The sequence below is a fragment of the Cheilinus undulatus genome, linkage group 3 (assembly GCF_018320785.1).
Source record: "Cheilinus undulatus linkage group 3, ASM1832078v1, whole genome shotgun sequence".
Classification (NCBI taxonomy): domain Eukaryota; kingdom Metazoa; phylum Chordata; class Actinopteri; order Labriformes; family Labridae; genus Cheilinus; species Cheilinus undulatus.
Window position 1 is genome coordinate 21722276 of NC_054867.1, and position 22278 is coordinate 21744553.

The 22278-nt window shown below is 39.8% G+C and overlaps 2 protein-coding genes across 3 annotated transcripts in view; both read right to left on the reverse strand.

The window, feature by feature from the left end:
• Positions 1-495: 495 nt before the first annotated feature.
• Positions 496-4514, reverse strand: LOC121506748 (transmembrane protein 233). Its single transcript, XM_041782603.1, has 3 exons — positions 4174-4514; positions 3221-3355; positions 496-2370 (listed from the first exon to the last, which is right to left on the reverse strand). Exons 1-3 carry the CDS (start codon positions 4357-4359, stop codon positions 2359-2361), a joined length of 333 nt encoding a protein of 110 aa, XP_041638537.1. The 5' UTR covers positions 4360-4514; the 3' UTR covers positions 496-2358.
• A 2928-nt stretch (positions 4515-7442) lies between these two features.
• Positions 7443-22278, reverse strand: part of LOC121528372 (RNA-binding protein Musashi homolog 1-like) — a 39763-nt gene continuing 24927 nt past the window's right edge. For both annotated transcript variants that reach the window (XM_041815820.1, XM_041815812.1), the window contains exons 7-14: positions 18371-18419; positions 17155-17237; positions 15286-15403; positions 13484-13564; positions 12947-13003; positions 10176-10235; positions 9825-9979; positions 7443-9706 (exon numbers count right to left, since the gene is read on the reverse strand). In XM_041815820.1, coding sequence (XP_041671754.1) covers positions 9665-9706; positions 9825-9979; positions 10176-10235; positions 12947-13003; positions 13484-13564; positions 15286-15403; positions 17155-17237; positions 18371-18419 — 645 coding nt within the window. In that variant the 3' untranslated portion in view covers positions 7443-9664. The remainder of the gene's footprint in view (positions 9707-9824; positions 9980-10175; positions 10236-12946; positions 13004-13483; positions 13565-15285; positions 15404-17154; positions 17238-18370; positions 18420-22278) is intronic.

The window sequence follows — 22278 nt, forward strand, 5'->3', positions numbered from 1 at the left end:
ACTTTTATTTTGTAATTTCATGACAGATCGATTAATCTGTTATTTGATTGACACAGAGGGCAGTTATGAGTGCCTCTCTCCCTCCTTCCTCTGAGTTACTTGTCTGCCATCATGTTTCACAGCATAATTTAAAGCTGATTTAAACACACCATCCCAAATGTGAAGCATGGTGGTGGCAGCATCATGCTGTGGGGATGCTTCTTGGCAGTTCAGTTTGCAAGAGATCTACAGCTTGGGAGAAGATTTATTTTCCAGCAAGACAATGACCTGAAGAATACAGCAAAAGCTACACAGATTGTTTTATGTCAACAGCTTGAATGTTGTGGAGTGGCTGAGCCTGTGTTTCTTCTGTACCCAAAAACTATATGAAATGGAACAATCAGGTTTCTGGTCATTCATTTTGAATTCAAATTTTAATCTGAAAAGGGAAGATGATGGGTTTCCCCTTTAAAAGAAAAATTCCCTCATTAAATCAACACTTGACAGGAAAAAATGTGATTTTCATATTAAAGTTATTTAATTATTACAAATTACAGACACACAATAACAGCGGTGACTATATACAGTAGTACAATATATCCATGGCATATCTGAATACTAGTTAATAGTACTCTTTAAGCCATCTTGTAAACAGATTGGTAACATACCTAACATGTGGTTCACTGCCTAACTGAGACTAGCTGTAAACCATTTATTCCTCACACTCCGTTAAAAGCTGCCATTTTTGTTCAAAGCACTAAAATGTTTACATTCATCAGATTTTATAGTCCTTATTTTCAGTTCAAAGAACAAAAGATACAAGAGAAAGTAAAGTTCACACTGAATGAGTCCTGTCATCAGCCCAGTCTGGCTGGGGTGATCGGTAGCCCAGGACAGGGGGCCTTACCTGGCTCTTCTTCTCCATTCCTCTTTGTGAGAGCTCGCTAGATGTTTCTTTAAGTCTTTCTAATCTCTTCAGTGCTCCCTTTGCCATTCATTTTCATGGGTAATGTAAATGCAGGGTAGGCCGTGTCAGCATTGTCACTAGCTGGAGCTTCATGTAAAGATTCTGGGTCTGCTGAATGTGGCAATGCTGTGGCTGTGATGGTGGCTCTTGCTACCCACTGATATGTGTTTAAGTTGTGTAGGCCAACGAGGGCAACATGTTAGGGTTAGGTAGTATCAGAGTTGTCCCCACCTGGCTAGTTCACATAGATGAAGTCTGGGTCTGTTCAAGGTGGCGCCTAAGGGTGGTGTAGAAGGTTAGGTTCAATGAATGAATGAATGTTTTTACATTGGTTGCATACTGTACATGTAGCTAAAAAAAAGCATCAAGTTAGATTATTTTTACACACATCTATATTTACGGTTACTCACTTTGCAAGTTTCTGACATTTTAGAAATCTTCATGCTGAATTGATCAATGCAGAATCCTGGTGTACGATAAATGCAGCTAACTAGTGTTTTTGGCTTTCTACCTGAATTTCTGTAGTTAAACATTATATCAGCTGTCATATGGTTGATAACTATATATTTAAGACCAAAAGTTACAAATATGGCAGCACCCCCTCCTCATCTGATCACCCTGTTTTGCCTAAGCATTTCATAACCCTCTAGTCCATCCCGCAGCTCTTTATCATCACTCAACCATGACTCTGAAACTGCTACTACTGTAAACTTTTCAGTAAAATAGTCTTTAACTTTGGAAAAGTCACTGTAAAGACTCCCACTGTTAAAGTGGATCAACGAGAAACCCTTCATCCTAGTGTTCAACTCTTCCTCAGAATAATATTTACAGGTCTCATTAACATTCTGATAGAAGCGGATGTCTGGATCAATTTTATGTTTTCTGTTCACAAACGGGATTATGATGTTTGGTCTCTTGTTTTGTTTTGGTGGTTTGGTTGTTTTGGTATATTTTTACTGTCTTGCTGACTTGCCGCTGAAGTAAGAGTCTTTCACCTTTTGGTGCATCCTCCCCCTCCCTGCTGTGATCCATGCATAGGTATGTTGGGTCATCAATCCCAGATATCACCATATCTTCCATTATTACTGCTCCAGATCAACTAATCTTCTTTCCAGCGCTTTTCTTTAATCACAGCTTTCAGTTGTCTGACTTCATCAATAAAATCCAGTAGGCCCACCTGTTGTTTCACCACCTTGCTCAGTTCCTCATGAAGTTTAAGGACTTTTGAACATCTTCTCATCATTTCTTAGTTGCCATGTCTCTTGTCTGTAAGGAATAATTGGGATGAGTGGCTTCTTCGTTCACTGGAGCACAAGTATCTGTGGTTCATTTCACATTCATCAGCGGTTTGTCATCACAGTGCTCTGTTTAAGTTTCTTATCTTTACGTTCCCTCTCTCCACTTCCAAAGCATTAAAAATCCATCTGTAACACAAAAACAAGCACAAAAACATAGAACCATGATACTGAAGGACATCTTTTCCATCACATGAATAAAAAAGTTAGCATTTGTTGGCTAGCTGTTGGAACAAAAACTCCTAGGATATAAACCGTAAAAGAGTTAAGGGCTCACTGTAAAAGTAAGGCTCACAAAGGTTTTATGATATCGTAGATCAGAGGTTCCAAACCTTTTTTTTTTTTTCTTTGGAGCACCCACCCCAACTGGCTAGCTAAGCCTTTCTTGCCTTAGACTGCCAAGAACACACTTGAAAAAAATGTATCCACTTCATTCCTGTGCTCTACTGTAGATATGATCAGGGCCGGCTCTAGCCTTGTTGGCGCACTTGGCGAGACTATAATTTGGCTCTGTGATTTTATATCCTAGTGTCAGAGGGGCGGGGTCATTCCCTATTGTGGGCTCATGACATCATGAGTCCACATATTTGCCCCGCCCAGATTAAACCAAGCCAGGACAGAGGTAAAAAACTTTCTAATGATTTCAACCCAGAACTCAGTCACACATAGATCTCAGTGTTTTCACGTTTACAGCAACCATATCCCAACATAACCAGTGTGTTAAGACACACACTATGGATTTTACTTTACAGGGTCTTTAATGTCATTCATCTACTTGCACTCACTATAGAGTCCAGAGTAAAAGATGATAGACCTTTCACTTGTTCTAGATGTTGACAGTCACAGTGACTAAAAGCTGCCTCATCTTACGGAGGTGTTGTAAAAACCTGATTGAGCTGATATTTATCCGCATGGTTTTCACGTTTCATTCACTGCATCGAACAATAAATGGTAGGGCAGCAGTGTTTAGATTACTTACGGTGGTGAAATGTACAATGCAGGTGATAGCGATGACAAGAAGGCCAATGATGATGGAGGCAATAGCAACATAAAAAGCGTTCCTGCCCAGCCGTCTTGAACCGTCATAGTCACCGTGATAGTAGCAGTTTCTAGACTGAGAATGAGAAATCAGTGTTACTTAAAAAATTCAGTCAATTCACTGATTGACTGTTAATTACAGGTACTTTTACACCTACAGTTTTTCAAAAGTACTTTTTAATAAAGTGGCAGACATTTATGACTCTGATGTGGGACCTGCAGTATCCTGGGCTTCAGCCCTAACAGAGATATTGACTAAACACTTATCATGAATGCCTTGTGTTGTTGCAGTGGGAGCTTATCCCTCTTCATTATCAGACTGCACTTCTAAACTAACATTAGTTAGTGTTTTTGGCACAGTATTGGTACTCTGGGAAATGAAGGAGGGAAATCCCCCTTGAAAAAGGTCATAATGTTAGGATTTTTCTGCCAACACCGTCCTGGGTCTTTTATTCACAAATGAACCGTGGCGAAATCTCAGACAGTAAGTTTCCTAAAAGTGTCTGGACTTGCTCATTTAAACACAAATTTTTCCACAAAGAACATTTTAAATGTTTGCTAAATGAGCTTGTGGCAGGCCTGTAGACAGACAACCGTTGTGCAAACAGAGTCTACAGCCCGGTTTGTGTTCTGGCCACTGATTAAATGTTAACATTAACAGTTTCCAACATGAATAATCTGGTTTCATCTTCTAAAATGGACGAACATGTTGATTTATTTGATGGGCAGAACAGGTGCATGTGTGGCTTAGTCATATCTTAGTGTCCAACACATCAGAGCAGCGTGTAACTACAACTAAAACCACGAAGAGAGAGCTAGTTTTAAATCTCTGTGACACATTTTCCAGTACATCAGCATCCTATAGGATGATCTATACTCAGCCTACACACTCACCATGATAGAAAAGACCAGGGCCACAATGTTGACAGGGTACGCTGGACAAAAACAGGTGCAAATTGTCAACCAAAGGTAGCTGTGGAGTGGAGGCGGAGGTCCCTGTTCCTCTATAAATCCCCGGTCCAAGAATGGACTCCCACTCAGGGAACTTTTCACTTGTGAATGAAGCACTCCAAGAGACATGGTGCTTGGCAGAGGCGAAAAGTAGCCAGGAGACAAGAAAAATAAGATAGACGTCACAGAGATTCAGGAAAAAATACAGGAAAAAGCTTATAGTAAAAAGATTTGTTTGAAAGTGTGGTTGATCGGTCTGGGTTTGAGTCTTCTTTCAAAGCTGGAAAATGACGTTTGTGTGAAGGGAAGGAGCAGCAGAGAGGTGGGAGAGGATCACTAACCCTGCTGGCCTCCATCCAGTACAAGTGTAAGAGATCAGACTGTTGACCACGCAAGGAAACTCACAGACTTAACAACATGCTGAGACGTGTTTAAACACATGTACAGTACTCAGTATGTTCATGTCAGTTTTCAAAACACAAAGGGTTAAAAAGACACCAGTGACTCACAGAGGTTGATGTTTATGTTTTCTGGCCAACCATAAGTAGAGGAAAATCGAGTTAAGGATTAGAAAACAAATTCTACTTTGGTAGACTCTTTCTCACCTAGATTCTCTTACGCATGCTTTAGGCTGAAATAGTACTACACTTAGAAAGTTTTAACCCTAGAAAATAGCATATACACTAGGGGTGGGACAACATATCAATACAGCAGCTGTCTATATGCCCTTACCTTTGTGATAAAGTTATTAAATCACTGCTGGGCTGCATGATGGACTAGTGGTTGGCACTGTTACCTCAGCAATAAGGTTCATAATAAAACAACCCACAAATTTAATGAAACCACAAATGTCATACAAATCTGCAGTTTTTAACGTAATAATAACACAAACACAATACATTTTCCCGTTACGTATAAAAGCAGTGACCCTCTCTAAATGTAATAACAAATCTCCCCCTAAAGCACAGTAACTATTACAGTTACAGAGATTTAATATGTTTGAAGGTTAAAATCTCTTGCTTTTGAAAATATTAAAATTCTCACAAATGAATTATGAACATGAAATCTAAATTTTTGTGGTCATTGGTTGCTTGCTGAAGCCTTTTTACATCTGCCAGTGGCTTCAAGTCCGCTTACGCTACAATAAAAAATAGACATGGCATTTTTTTGTTTGCCATGAAACAGGAAGTAGTTTTTTCAGTCCTAAAACACTGGTAGAGGCATGAATCTTCAAGTGACAAGAAATGTGTGAAAACAGCTGAGGACATTGTAGATAACATACAGAGACACTGTTCATCCAGCCAGTTTGATTGTTTACAGTCATTTAAAATCTCTGTCTACTCTATTGGTTTTTAGTCTCAGTAAGTTTGTGTCCGGTATGGTTAAGACACAGTGACTTGCTTTGATAGGGTGAGCCAGAACAGAGTTTTGCTCACATGCAAAAGGAAAAAAAAGGTTTTACCAGCTCTCTAGAGCTATCAAATTAGAGAGTCCTCTCCTTTTTCATTCAAAGTTTTTCTGCAGATTCACGGCTCTACGTGTGTTTTAAGACACCGAGGGGGAAAAACTTCCTGATTCGTGGCGAGCAAAATATCCCAATGACTACATTTTTTATTTGACTTTAGCTTAAGCTGACTTAAACCCACAGGCAGTTGTAAAAAGGCTGCAACAATGACCACTACTATCATTTTTCATACATTTGTGGGAAGTTATTACAATTTTGACAGTGATTTTTACCTTTCTATAAAATAATTTCTAATAGTTAATATGTTTGCAGTAAGCAACTGCTAGTGTTTGTAGGATATATATTACATTTGTGGGATAATTATGTTTGCAGGCAGTTTGAAGATGTAATTTTCCTCTCACAGTCCATGTTAGGTTAGTGACTCTAAACTGACTTTAGGTGTGAATGTGCTTCAATATCAACCCTGTGATTGATTGGTACCCTGTCTCCCACCCAGAGACAGCTTGGATTGTTTCCAGTCCCACACAATCCTGAATGGGAGCAACAGTATAAATTAAAGACCCTTTAAATTGATGTCCCTGGAATTTTGACTTCCAGAGCTACTGCATTGTGACTCCTGTGATCAAAATAAAATGCACAAAGTTTGCAGGAAAAAGTACATCACCATGGCACTTCAAAGGGTACTTTATGTACGTCTGTTGACCAAGTACTGTGATGTTTTAATGATAACCATGATAAAATGTCTACAATTATCACACTGTTCAAATTCTGATTATTTTTTAAACCATTTGCAATAACCGTATTTTAATATCACTGTAAATAATATCAAGACAGCTTGTTGTGTGGGCTTGTAACAAAACATCAAACTGTAAATTAAAATGTTAATGCACCTTATTAACAAATTTCCTTTGTTATGGAACATTTGAGGTTTTTATGTCTACTTTTAATGCTAATATTTTAATGTTTTTACTAAAGAAAAGTGTACTTCCCAGTACTTTTTGACATTCCCAGCATATTATAACAGTGTTGTTACAATACAACAGGGATAATTTTTCAATATCTAAATGTTTGTCATGAAAAATTGGGCTGTTTGAACTTGAGATGGAGCAAAAGATGTAATAACAAAGAGATGGATAAGTATCCTTCAAAATAAATGTATGTCATAGACTTTTTGACAAGCACACATTAGCAACCAATTTTTGTGTCCTGATCCACCAGTTGAGAACCAAGGCTTTAGATCTCTATAATAGTTGCATGAAATTTCAGTATTGTGTAGCTGTAATCTTATAGTCTCAGGACTCCTTTGTTATAGTGATGTAATATTTATCATGGACAGCGTATTGTTTATCGTGATACATCTTAAGTGACCCCTGTGATTCTCATTCCTTGCATGCACACAGTATATCAGTATATCAGGCATGTAAAGCTCTCCCTCCCTTGACTTTGGCTTCAAACACCAAACATAAATGGAAACAGTTAAAAATATTTTAGTTTTTGCAGCACAGCCTTGTGAAAAAACTCCTTAAAAGCCATGACTGATCAAGCACACCAGAACAAGTTTCAAAGTTGGGAAAGAACTGCTTTGCAGCACTTGAAGTGCTGTAGTCCAGGTTTCTTCTTAAATACTGAAACCTGGACTACTATCTCCTGGACTGGAGATAACAAATAAAGGAAACATATGTGAAATACTTTTACATGAAATTCACTGGTCTGTTGTTTGACAACAATGAAAGCAGTCAAATTCAAATGCTTTAGAATAATTTATTAGGATTTTAAAATTGAAATTATCAGAAAAATAAAACAAGGAAAAAGAAAAGCATTGCTGTAAAGCTTGGCAGGGGACATCCCAAATGTTAAACTTTAACTGAGCTTATGTAGAACTACAAGCTCCACCCAAAGCATTGGCCCTTTTCCTTACATCAACACAACAAAAGACATCATTAAAATCAATATACAAGGGGAACAAGATCTTGAACAGAAAAATATAGTTTCTTTTTTTTCTGAAAATAAGTCTTAATGCCGCAGAATTATCCACACGTCGTCTGCTATTACCAATAATAGTACTATTTTCATTTGTAAGGTAAAAAATAACTTATTGCTTTATTGTAAGTTAAAAAGTTACAGTGTTGGTGTCCAGCAGTAGTTTATTTTGTTGTGTCCCGGACGCTCTGACAGAGGAACTAGCGTCTGGATCAGGAAGTTTTCTCTGCTGTGCTAAACATCAAACATGCTGCAATAAGAAGAGGCTGAACAAACAGGCTTCTTGTCTTTGCAAATGTTGACTTTGTTCCAGCGTCTTTGACTCTTCCTGCCAGTCACTTTCATCTGTACCAATGTCCTGAATCAGAGCCGACCGGGAACGAGACCCTGTTCCATTTCTGGTTCCCTGCCCACAACCCCTGTGTTCACCACTACACGGAGCAGCAACTGTATAGAAACAATAACAAGTCGATCCAGAGGAGCCAAATCTATGAAGTCTAAACATGAAATGGAAGGGAGGCAGAGGAGAGGAGCAAATGAGCCAAAATGGAACAGGGTGATCTTTTTTTTTTCAGTACCGAAAAAAAACGGCAATCGAAATGCTCCTTCGTTTGCCAAAAAAGTAGTTCCATATTACACCTTGATGTATGCGCACAAACACTCACTCATTCACGCTCAGACGCATCCACATGCACCTTCAATAGTGATAAGAGGACAGAACATGATTGTGATGTTTTCTACAATTGCTTCTCTGAGAATGTCCTTCATTTGTTTCCGCGGTGGAGATCACCGCATAAAAGAATTTTTCAAAAAGAAAACATAAACAAAAACATTAAGAAGTGAAATTGCGCAAAAAATATATATATAATATTTCCAAAAAAGAGGAAGTCAAGTCAGCTCCCAACCCTGCGAACCCCGGATTTCTCCTTTTTGAGCCTTCATCGTCTTATTTTTTTTATGAGAAGGAAGAAGAAGAAATCTGGTTCATCAGCCGTGATGTTAAAATTAAAAAGTCAAAGCTGCAAAAAGTTGCTGACTTTGTAACCAAACGGTTATTTAACTGAACAAATCTGCCAAACAAACTTCAGGAAGTTTCGCTGACAGCGCTTAAGTCGCTGCAGTGGACTGGCCAAAAAAACGTACACATAAACAGTATGCATACTGATAAATGACATCCAGTCAAAATGCTGTTAACCCTTTCAGAACCAACCAATGACATGCCAGCCGGTTCAGTAAACCCCTCCTCCCCCCACCCCCATCTTAACCCCAATGTCTATGTACAATATCTTACAGGAAGACATAAAAACATTGCTTTAAAACCAATTACAGAATAAAATACCTTACAGATTATCATTATTATGTCAATATTAATAACAATATTACAAAGGTTTTGTTTTAAAGACTACCAAAATATACATTTTAGTTGTTTTTGTCCATGTTTCCGTGATGCTCGAGTTAAAAAAAGGACATTGTTGGATTTGTTCTTCCTTTGTTAAAAACATTTTTTTCTGTCAAAGACCCATCTCGCATCTCTCTGTTCACATCAGAAACAGCTGTGAGGGATTTCATCATGAAGCCACGTATCACATTGAAATGAAATAAAAACAATAAAAAACTCAAAAAATAGTCCTCTGGCTTTGTCAAAGATGACAAATGTTTCCTCAGAGATTATTTTAGCAGTTCTTTTCTCCCAGCTTCAAAAAAGAGAAAATAACGGATAGAGTCGGGGTCTAGATATTAGACTACATGAGGACAAACAAGGAGAGATGGGGACATTATGTTGAAGTGAGATTAGTACAGCAAAAAAAAAAAAAAAACAGTTCAGGATTTAAAAAGATATTCAGTCGGTGGGTGGAGCCACAGGGAGCCAGGAGATCCCGGAAGAGCCTGAGGCCGGCCAATCAGGTTTTGCCATCAGTGGGCAGCCAGCATTCTGATTGGCTCATCAGCAGAGGAGAAGTCCTCCCATCTTCAGTGACCTGAGTCCTCTCAGTGGTAGCCGTTAGTGAACGCAGTAGCAATCAGAGGACCCTGAGGAGGCGGGAGAGAGGAGACGCTTTCTGTGAGCTCTGAGAAGAAAACGTGCACTCAAGCATGCATTAGAGAGTGGATGGGGAGGTTGGGGGAGGTTGGGGGGGCTGTGACCTACCCCTAGACCGTGGCCGAACCCTGTGCTGGGGGCCGGGCTAGCTGCGCTGATGTAGCTGCTGACTCCTGAGTCCTGATTGGCTGCAGCATACAAGTCAGCCATTGGTCCAGGGCTGCTGGTTCCCAGGAAACCAGCTGTGCGTGAAGGGGTGGAGCCTGAGGGAGAGAGGGGAGAAGAGTCAGACATCGATACACAGATGCAGGTCTAAATATATCCTGTTATTTGTTGTGGCTGGACTCTCCACATTCATTCTACCTAAAGGAAAAACACAGGAATGCGTCATTCTTTGTCTCAGCCTCTCTCTCTCTCTCTCTCTCTCTCTCTCTCGTCTCTGCAAACTCACACACGTACCTCTAACTACTGCTGCTGCTGCGGCTGCTGCCATTGGTCCATACGCAGTCAAGGGAATGGCTGAGGGATATAAACAGAAATATTTCACAGCTGACAGTCATTGTGGATCCCTCAATAACAGAGTGCGAGTAATGACTGAACATCTGCTAGAACATCTGTCATTCAATTTAAATCCAGCAGGTGGGAAATTGATTGTCCCAAAGATGTTCCTTCCAATAAAATATGATCTTACATTCCTCAAATATGAAACAGAAAAATGCTCACAAAAATGAAAAAAACCTTTTTAAGCAAAGATGCAATTCAAACCCAGAGCCACTAGATGGCATTGTGGAGCTAGACCTGCAGGAGCTACTTGGAGACATAGGGGTCATGATAAAAAATATCCCAAATCTAAAATTAGCTCCTAACTCAGACTCCTATAATAGGAGGGGTTGGTAACATCAGGACTCTGGGGTTTCTGGTCTCAGAGTAATTCACCAAGAGTTTTAGATTAAACCACCAAGAAGTAATGAGGCTAGAAACTGGAGGCAGACCTAAGTGGACTGAGTCAGTGCAGAGCTGTTTAAAATCAGGCAAATCATTGCTGCTTGTTAATCAGCATTATTTTGTGATTTAATGTAATTGGTTGTTTAAATAAACATGTTTCAGGGCGCCTGTAACTTAGTGGTTTTATCCATGTGTCTCATGTACAGAGGCTGTTGTCATCAAAGTGGAGAGTCAGGGTTCAAATCCAGCCTGCTGCTCCTTCCCATGCTTTTCCACTTCCCCTCCTCCCTGATTTCCAACTCTTTCCTTTGTCCTGTCTGAATAAAGGCATAAAAGCCCAATAATACATCTTTAAAAATAATAATAAACATACTCTAGCACCACTCAAAGTATCCTTCCCAACAGTGTTGATTTTGGCTGCTATTTTTAATTGTAGTCTTAAAATGAAATGCAGTTTTAGTCACATTTTATTTCTATCCTTTTAAGTTTTAGTCTAGGAAAACTAAGGAAAACTAAAAACATTTTAGTCTAGTTTTAGTCCATAAAAAGTCCTCATGTTAGTCTTCTCTTTTAGTCCAAGCATTTATTCTCTTGCCTAAATCTGGTACCAAATCATGGTAGTGTGTTCTATACACCCTGCTTAACCTGGGGTCCCTGCTTTCTACAGCTGAGAGGCAGAATAGCTACAGCTGCAATGTTTTTTCCCAGATTTACACACAGTAGAGAAATATCCCAGATTTTGAATGCCCAGCAAAAATCACATTACATTTTAGTCTATTTTAGGTCATCTTGATGAAAACTAAACATAGTTTTGGTCTTCACAGATCTATTTCTTAGTCTTAGTCTAGTTTTTGTCTTTTTTAGTCATAGTTTTAGCCGACGAAATTAACACTGCCTCCCATAGGCAGGGGACGATGTCCGTGTAAGTTCTTATTAATCCAGGTCATGTAATCCATATCCAGGTCCAAATGAGGGCAGCAGGACTTGATTGAGGTTTTTGAATGGTAAATGAACTTGAGCTTGTACAGCTCTTTTCTAGTCATCTGACTACTCAAAGCACTTTTACACCACAGGTCACACCCTTTTACTCCACATTCACACACTGATGGCAGGGGTTGCTGTGGAGAATTGGCTAATCCCATCCACACCCATTTACACACCACCAACATAGCGGTGGGGGTAAATTGGGGTTAAGTGTCTTGCCCAAGAACACATCCACACTGCAGGAGCTGGGGTTCAAACACACAACCTGCCAACTGCAGGATGACCGACATTCGCCTGACGTTTTGCCTCTACTCCAAAAAGCAGAACGGAAGGAGCCTTTTGGAGGAGAGTTGAAACCTCTTCCAGAACCTGAGTCAAGCCCTGTTGACCCCCTTTGGTCCAAGATATGGATAATAATGACCTGAATGAATAAGAACCCAGACAGCAGTGTTAATTTTGGCAGATATTTTTAATTTTAGTCTTAGTTATAGCCTTTTGATTACATGTCTTTTAGTTTTAGTCACATTTCAGTCATTTCTATCCTTTTAAGTTTCAGTGTAGTTTTAGTCATCGAAAACCTTTAGTCTAGTTTTAGTCCATAAGAAGCCCTCACATTTTAGTCTTTACTTTTAGTCCAAGCATTTATTCATTTGCCTAAATCTGGTACCAAATCATGGTAGTGTGTTCTGTGCACTCTGCCAAACCCGGGGTTTCTGCTTCTATTGCTAAGAGTCAAAAGAGATATAGATGTATTGTATTTTGACAGATTAACCCATAGTGGAGAAATATCATGGATTCTGAATGTGTGATAAAAACAATATTACATTTTAGTCATCTTGACGAAAACTACACTTACTTTTAGTCAGTTTTAGTCATCAAAGATCTATTTTTGTTTGAATTAATGCATCTGTGTATCCCTTATTTCCTTTCATAACAGTGTTGAAAATAAAAAATATAATGAGTAAATGTTATTTTTCTTTATTTGTCATCAACCTGCCTTATATTATCTACTCATGTGATCTTTTAAACTCTGTGAACAGCTGTAAAATGAAACTTGTTGGTAGCTTTTATCAACATTTAGACAGCCTATAACTGATACATTCAGGCACTTTGTAAATACAGCCACAGGCTTCCCACTCAGCTGTACATTTAAAGTTTCATTTCTTCCAGGATGACACACTTTTTTAGAAATGTACTGTCACAACAGCTAAGAAAAAGGTGTTGCCTCTTTGATTCCCTGAATGAACTTGTTTAAAGAAACTTGAAGGAATGAAACTTTTGTCTCTCTGGGTGCCACTGACCTGCGAGCTCAGGGGGGTGGGATGATGTCAGGAGAGGGGTCCTCTCTAAATGGAATTCTAGAAACAGAGAAGGTCGAGAGAGAGCGCTTTGTAAATACAGTCACCACACACCAGCAACACTACCAAGCCACATCCACAGAAACATTTAGCCACAGCAGAACACAAGCAGGGGAAATTTAAAGAATCTACAGTGAGTACAGACAGGAAGGTAGGAGTGAAGGAAGAGGAGGGGCGATATAGCCAAAGGAGGTTACATAAGTAGATCAAATAAACACTGAAGAATATAAAGGAGGGAAGAGGCAGATTTAAGACATGGGGAGATCTTTGAGAGGAGGAGGATGAGCTTAAAGATCACACTCATAAATCTAGCAGTCAGAGACCCTGCTGAATTAAGATGGCAATAAGAGTGTGTGAGTGGGGTTTGCACTTCTGACCCTGTATGTCACAGCTGAAGCAGCTCTGCTGCAGCACGTTATTCTTCTTCTTTCTAGAAGACCTTAAGAGAGAATTAAAAAGGCAAGTGTTTCATGGTCTCACCTGGGAACTGATAAGTGTAACCAGGAGCAATGCCGGAGTAACTGCGGCTTGTGTAGGTAGCAGTCTGGAAGCCTGGGTAGCCTGTTAGCAAACAAAAATCAACATGAGTTTAGCTCAAATAACATTGTGCAAACACATGGTAACAATCTTTACAAAGTGTTTACCACATTTTTGGGAAACAGATCATTCAAGTAGATACATTTGACACAACTGATGATTTGTATAAGCACTCTTATCATAAAAATTTTTTTTTGTGCATGTGCAAACATATTTACCTTCTGAAAGAATATTTACTAACCAGTCTTCAAGTCAATCTGTTACGTCACATAGTCATCATGATTTGTAGTAATAATTTGGAGTGGCTATTCATTAGGAAGAAGTGACATTAAAGCTTAAAGGATATCTTTTACTCAGTCAGGGTTTATGGAACTGTACTTAAATCATTTATTAGTGAAACTCTCTGTTTATATCATGTTCCACTATTAATAGAGGTAATTAAAGATGAATAATGATTAAATAAATCTCATCCAGGCCATTTCTATAGACAACAAAATCAAGCTGTGGTTGTAGCTTGATAAAGAGATCTAACTGGACTTCTATCCTTGTCCTAGTATACATGCACAGCTGGAGAATCCATTTATTGAGGGGAGCTTGTCAGCCTCTGCTATAAGAGGTGGAAATATGCCCCCCTCCAGACAGGTACTATTGCATCTTCTTCCTGTTAACCATGCTAACAAGTTTGCCAGCTGTTAACCAGCTTTGTGTTGAATGGTGAAAACATGGTTAACCTAACAGCTCTGTACTACATACAACACCACAAGCTTTACTTTTAATACAAGTTTGATGCATTCCTTCCCCTCTAGCTTACAGAGATGGCAAAGCTGCTATAAATAGCATTTATGGCGTTCATTTTTTGGGCCTGACATGGACTCTTTTAAAAAACTACACAGTGCCAAGTCCAGTTTGGGTTTGATGGAGGTGTACATGCCGAAATAAATCAATCTCCAACCACATTATGTAAGTCCTTCAGACCAACTTTGAGGAATTAAGTTATTTTTTATTAGATTAACATGTCTGCATGCATTTAAAAGTCCAGTTTTGGTCAGACTAAAAATAAATAAACTTTTTTGCTAACTTCATGCAAACGCACTGATTGAGAGATCCAAATCCACCATCATTTTTGACATTAGCCAATTCACCCTATGGCCAGCAGAGGGAGCCAAACAGTGACAAATGAAACATGCAGCTCTCAGTTTATTTTCTCAATGAGAATCCTTTCAAACCAGACTTTACTCCAGTGTGTGGAAACGATTTGTCCTTCAGAGTGTGACCTCTAGATGTACCATATATAATGCTTATAGTGAGTGAAATGAATGAAAAAATCAGATCAGAAAATGATTTCAACCACATTAAAGTGCCAGTTATCGATGGAATTAATGCTTTGCTAATTTTAAAGGAAAATGACACCATTTGGCGTGAGTTTGGTCTTATACTACATCAAGAAATAAATTCTTGTTAAATATTATTTTTCCCTCTTCCATTAAAAAACTGTAACTTTTTTGGTACATTTATACCAGTACATGGAAATGGCATTTTATTTTCAGTTACATAAACCCTGACGTTATGCTTGTATGTATAAAACATGTACTTTAAACTACAACATCAACTCCACGCTTAGATAACCTTTCAGCACCCTCCACAGCTACTGTTAAATTTACATTAACACATCTGTGTTTACACTGCACATTTATTAGCCTGAGTAAAGCACAAACACTTCAGTGGTGTTTGATTCAGAATCTTACCCAGCATGCCAATGCCGAGCATGAAGGCATCCATCCCATAAGGCATCACTCTGGAGCGTCCTCTGGCTGAGCCTGTCGGCGTCATCACCTCCTTGGGCTGAGCCTTCTTACATTCCACCTTATTAACAGAGAACCAAAGTTTATAAATACCTTTGACAAAAATACTGACATTAAGATGCAGCCTTTTTCCTCAGGGAGCCCCCTGTACCTAAGGCATTGTTTATCACTTCTTTTTTGTCAAGGCACCTTTTAAAAGTTAAAAAAAATCCCACATCACCCCGGTCAACATGTACTACATCCCGATCCCTGCCAGGGGACTCACGTGGTAACAGAATCGACAACATAACCCTCTAAAGCTGTGATTCTCAACTGGTGGGTCATTCTCAGGCCGTCACAACTTCGTGCCTGGAAAAAATGGTGACAAAGCCTAAGCCTACGAGGTACTGAAACCATTGGTGGACATTAGGGTTGTTAAGATTAACCACTTTAATTATGATTAACTACAATCCACAATAATTTTTAATCACATGCTTTGTTGTCCCTTTTAACACACTTTGGTTGCAGCATCTCTCTGCAGCCACAGCGGTGTTAAATAATTCCACCACCGTTCCTTCATTTTTTCATTTCCCTGTAAAAACTCACAGACGACTCAGGGGACAAGTAAAGGTGGTTTGGTTATCAAACATTCGTCTTTTTTCTGTTCCCTTATTTCTTTTTCAATTCATAACAAGTTCTTTTTTCCATGGGTCACTTTGTATCATAATCTTAGATCTACCTTTAAAAGTAGGGCTGTATCCAAACAGGAAGTCAATCACCCATAGTTTAAGACAGCAGAGAAATGCAAAATCACCAAAGTACAATTTAAAATGCAAAATAGTGGAATTTTACAATGCGATAAATTGTGATTAACCACAGAAATCCAGAGATTAATCGCAATTAAAAATTTTAATCTTTTAACCGCCCTAATGGACATACATCCATACATTATATTGTACTCTGTTTTACAGAGATAATGGGCAAATTCAACTTTTTTTTACTCATTCATCTCCTTTTTTTTGGAATGCCAAAGCTGTCTTTTCTGTGATAATGAGGTAATTCCATAAAATCTATGAATAAAATTGGGCAAAAATGTACATGCTATCATGAGAAAATGGGTGTAAAATGCATTTATTTTGTCCCGTCTCTTTTTTTTAGTCAGATATTTTGATAGATCCAAGATCAGAACTGCAACATTTTTCCTATAATAAAACATGCATTATTGAAATCCTTTGATAGTCTGCATTGCATTTGTCCTAAGGCTAGACCAGTGGAGGACCACTGCCTTTTACCACTCTCAAAACAACTAAAATGCTCTTTTTCATGGAGTGGGATGTAGACCTTAGAATCACATTTTGGTACAACCCTGCTAACTGAAAATAAAAGTGAAACCAAGTCTTTAACAGTTCTGACTGACATACGCCTATTAATTCACCGACTTAGACACTGACTTGATTTCACTTAAAGGGCAAATGAGACTGTTTTGACTGTTAATGTCAGGGTTAATAATGATCTGCAAAATCATGGTAATTCTTGGTTGATTTTAATGTTTTTGAAGGCAACCCTGATGATGCCAGAGGGTAACCCAAAGCTTATCTAAGGTTTGCTGAGCCTCCCCAGACCAAACCAGAAAAATTACACACACATTTTAATTGTTTCCATTGATGAAATGTCATCAGAATAGGCCATACACACTTTCTAATTTTGATGACTTCAGCAGGTCAGAGAGCCTGGACACTGGAACAAATGCATTATAGAACCTTTTCCACAAACTCTTGATGGTAAAATAAGTCATACTTCTAAATGAAAGCAGACTGCTGCTGACATGCCTACCATTTTGTTGTTGATCTCATGGAAGTGGATCTCACAAACTTTCTCCACCACATCTTCATTCTCGAATGTTACAAAGCCAAAGCCTGAAAACACACAAACAGACTCTTATTTCAACACTTGACTTCTTTGATTGTTTGTGTTTTTCTTTGCTGTGTGAGAAGACAGCAACAAATCTCAGCTGCTACACTTTAAAAAAACAGTTTTAGTGAAAGTTCCCTAAAGACAATGAAAAACGATGAGTTTCCTCAATATTTGCTCTACAGCAGTGATTCCCAACCTGTGGGCCGTGGGCGGGGGGGGGGGGTTATATAAAAATAACAATATACAGAATAGTGCTTTGAATGTTAAAACTCAGTTACATTTAAAAGGATATTAAAAATGTTCAAATATTCTTTTCATTATTTTGTTTTGTTTTTCCTTCAAGTATGAGACATGTGACAAGCAAATGAGAGATAGGAACTTTTGTTGTTATCTAGAGGTTATTGTGTGGACAGCTCCTTGAAAGCTGTAATACTGAAGGTGTTGCAACATGTTACAGATGCTGTGTTAGCGACTGTGGAGCTTCCAACATGTTTCTCCTGTATTCAGTTCAGTCCCTTATGTTCAATCTTCAATTAAAAAAAAAAAAGTGCTCTGAGAGCGCATTATATGGCCTCCGTATTTATGGGGTCGGAGGTGGGCCGCAAAAATTTTTTAGACTTAAAAGTGGGCCCTAAGTTGGAAAAGGTTGGGTACCACTGCTCTACAGGTAACCTATGGGTGGATATCGTAACACTGACATGAAGCGCTTGCAACATGAGGAGCTGATAAAATCAGAACAAGCTGTGCATGGCTCTCCTTGTCACTCATCTGGACTGGGAGTGATGGTGCAGGCTCAGATTTACTGTCCTCTACCAATTATCACACCCAATTTCTCCAACTCCACCTCCACCCTCCGCCTGTCTTCTCCCTCTCGGCTCACCCGTCTCATTAAGTAACATCCTCGCAGTGCTGACCCTGCATGGCAACCCTCAGCGGGTGCTGCATTGACTGAAGACAGAGATAAATGAACACGGGGAGGTGGGAGCACCGCAAAGACAAAAGAATATGATTGGAGAAAAATTCTGCCTTTTTTTAGCTGAGCTTCACCTAGTGACTCTCTTTTGCGGTTTCCCCTTTTCTCACTTAGTGTGTGCACGCATTAACGTGTGTGTTTATGGTAAGAGTGTGTACATACCTCTGTGTCTGTTGGTTGTTTTGTCAAACATGAGCATGGCATCATCGACCTGTGAGAACAAAGCAGAGAAGAGATGAGCTTCGACATATTAACACACGCACATGCACAGCATTACACAGCATGGGGTGCCATTGTCCCTCTTTAGCTTTGGAGTAAGAGGAGAAAACAGATGGAGAGGGTGGAGGGGAGAGAGGGAGGGGTGACAGGTGACAAAAGGGGAAAGAATAAGAGGGGGGAGACAGGAAGAGAGGGGAAATGAGGGAGAAAAGGGGGAGGAAGGGCTGCATGGAGTATAAAAATAAAATGAAGTACGATTTATCAATGTGAAAAAGACGTGCTGGTTCTCAAAGAGCTAGAGGAAATTCTTTCCCATTCTTCCAAAGTTCTCACAAACTGCTCTCCTCTCTCTCTTTTTTTTCCTCCCCCTTTCATTCGTTCACCCTCGCTTGTCTTCCTCTCCCCTCTCCACAAAGTTTACTATTCCCATGGAGACGCTGTAAAGAATTTCAATTAGAAGAACTTGCCCCCCAGTCCACCCCGGCTAATTTCAATGAATAGAGAGCAGAGAAAGAAGGAAAAAAAGAGAGACAGAGAGTTAGCATGTGACAGAAAAGAGAAAACTGATGAATAATGGCGAGGGGTGTTAAGATAAAAAAAAAACAACGAAGGTAAAGTTTTGACGAAGGATGAAAAAAATCTGTCGTTGAATATTTTAGATCAGAGAGTGAAGAACAAAGTGAAGCGGGGGTCTTTGTCAACACGCTTTTTTTCTTTTATTCTCCTTCTCCTTCTACTTTTCTTCTTTGCACTCACTCCACTGCCCTATTCATATTCCTCCTCCCCCTCTTTTCACCCTTCCTCTCTCACTTGTCCTTCACTGGCAGGAAAGTTCGTAGCTTCTGCTCGAGCTCTGACGGCATGAGGAGGGAGGAAAGGAAGCCAAGGCCTGCACGAATGATACTTTTATTTTTCAGCTTTTGACGGGAAATTTAAAAAGGGTTGTGACGCTACTAGAAAAATCTGGACTAGAGAGACACACGTGGAGGATGACTACATGTCTATTTTCATTAGCAGCAAGCACTGTAACTCAAACCAGTGTAACATGAGTGGCAGAGGCCTCTAAATGACCAGGCTGTCCGATTTCAAACTCCGATGAGAAACACGTCTACTACTCTGACTGAGATTACGCCTGGGCCTGTGGAAGAAAGACACTTCAAGATTCTTCATTTAGAGCTGCTTCCACACAGTCTCTGACCCTTTTAGCTCTCATCCTCGTCACCAAATAGCTCGGACACAAACAAACACAGAGAACTCCCCTCCCTTCTGTCCTTCATTCAGATTTTACCTCCCCCCTCCTCCTCCTCCTCTCCTCTCATGCTTTTCTACCCTTCCGCTCGTTCAAACTCAATGACACAGCAGTGAGCCAGGGAACAGGACAGTAAGTAGACAGCTGCAGGCCAACATGTTATCATAAGAGTAGAGTTACATGCACAGCTAGCCCCTGTTAGCATTAGCATCTATTCTAGAGGAGATGAGCGATGGCTAGCGGTTCATTTTTTAAGGTTACAACAGAGGTTACGTGATGCACAGCCATGCTAACAAGGCCCATCTAAGCGTTCTCTGTTGGATTATGATGGTGTGATGACTTGAGAAATATTCTGTCACGTGTGTGAGCCTATGCCATGGTCCACACCAGCCCCCTGCCCTTGCCAAACCCAGTAAGAAGACGATCTCCGATGTCCACTGCCCCAGGGTGCTGTAAGACAATCTGATTGGATAGCTGTGGGGGTCTGAGATTGGCTTAGCAGTGGCTCAGCCGCTAACCGGCCAGCACGCATGCATGCCGCAAGCAAAGAGGAAAAAGTTCAGGTCATATTCTCATGAAGTTATGACATTCTCAGATGTACCAGGAACAAGGTCTCAACTGTGATCCTGCATCAAAAATATCCTGTTGTTAGTGAAGCGTGCAGCTATTGTCTGAAGAACAAGCGTTTGCTGACAAGTCCATTACACTACTTGTGAGATTATGAAAGGTGGCATTCACATTTTTTCCCCTTCTGTCTCCTCACATCTCCCTCTTTCATTCTCTCGTCCCTCTCCTCTCTCTCTCTTCGGCCTGTCTCTCTCTAAACAGGCCAGCAGACAAAGTGTTCAGTCAAGCCTCCTAATCGCCAGCTCACATGGGTGAGTGGAGTCCCAACTTTTCCCCGTCTGCCCTGTCCATGCTGCATTTTTCATCTTATCCACTCCTTCCTTTTTTTTCGCTCACTGCTCTGACCTATTCTCTCTCTTTGATTTCAGACGAGTTTAAAAGAGGGGGGATTTTCAATGGTAGTACTTCATGTAAGGTACTTTGAGGAATGCACTGCAGAGAGGGGGGATAAAAAGCGTGGAACCAGGGATTTCCTCTGGATTAAATATAATTGACTGTATGATCAAAATGCCTGAAATGCTAATTATCAAATTGCCCAACAGCATGTCTGATATACAGCTTTTAATATAAATAAACAGCTCCTTCTCTGTTCCACACGGATTCTGCTTCATTTTCTATTTTAAAGAGGGAGCTGTTAAAATGTCTCCATCAGCTTGAGGAGGATTAAAAGACCTCCACCTCAGGATTCAGGCATATTTCCCACACAGACATGTCTGCTTTTGTCTCTCAGACCAGGACACAAACAGGAGACTTGAACTGGTAAGTCACCATATGACAAGTAAATCAGTTCTTCAATGAGGCTTTTTGAGGGGATTTTTAGGCCTAAATGACAGATTTTACTGCTGGAGCAATTTTACACCGCAAAGTAGTGACAGCTTCGGTAAACAGACATGTTTCCAAAAGGATATTGTATTACCAAAGTAATACAGTGACAAAGAATTGAAACTGAAAGGTCCAAGCCAGAGCTAAATGACTTAATTCTAGCTAAAAGCAAGGGAACTTAGCATAACAGCAAACATAAGCTAACAGTAAGGGATCCTAGCAAAACTGATGATTGTTATGATAGTTACGACTAATGAGCCTTTTAATCCCTCAGTGGGTTTCACAAATTTTAAACAGACAAAAGTGTCAAAAAGATGCTGAGTATCACAATCCAGCAATCTTTCATTCCCTAAGAAGTGGTAGTTTGGGAGATAAGAGGTTCTGGCCTGACTGCAGCAATATGTAACTTTATTTTTTGACTGATTATTAAAGTGAAACAGAGCTTTCACACCAGTCTGAGTAGAAATTTGATTTTAAGTGTTTTACAACAATGTTAGCTGTACTAAGTTAAATGGAATAAACCGGAGACATCCTGTTTACTCAAGTTAAACAAAAAACCTTAAAATTCTAATCGAGGCAAATATAGAGTTTGGATCGGGACACAGAATCAGTCGATACTCAATGTTAAATATCAGATATGGATCAGAGGCCAAAAATGCCAATTGGGACATCCCTCTGTCATACATGTTTTTAAGGATTATGTTTGGTTCATAACACCTGATGTGTTGACTGGGCAGCCACTTCAGTCTGTTTGACTGAAGTTTGTGTAGGTGTGCCTTTAAAAGTAGCTCTAAAAACACTGGCGCCAGCCGTATCAAAGCGTTGCAGAAAATGCATACTGCATTCTGTGTTTTCCTTTTGCGAGGCGGTGCCACAGTATGAAAATAAACAGGACACTGAGTCCGACTCCATCCCAACCTGCACCTTGTAACCAGGCTCAGATAATAAACAAGAAATACCTCCTGCTCAGCAGGAATGCACTGTGGGATTGGCGCTATCCACGATCCAGCTTTGGTCTCACGTGTCCAAACAGACCAAATATTCCCTCATCCTGTGGAGGGAGTGTTGTCTTAGATATGAGTGTGTGTGATCACCGGGGAGAACTGATTCGCCACAGAGCTGCCATTTTAGAAAACACACTCAAGATGCATGA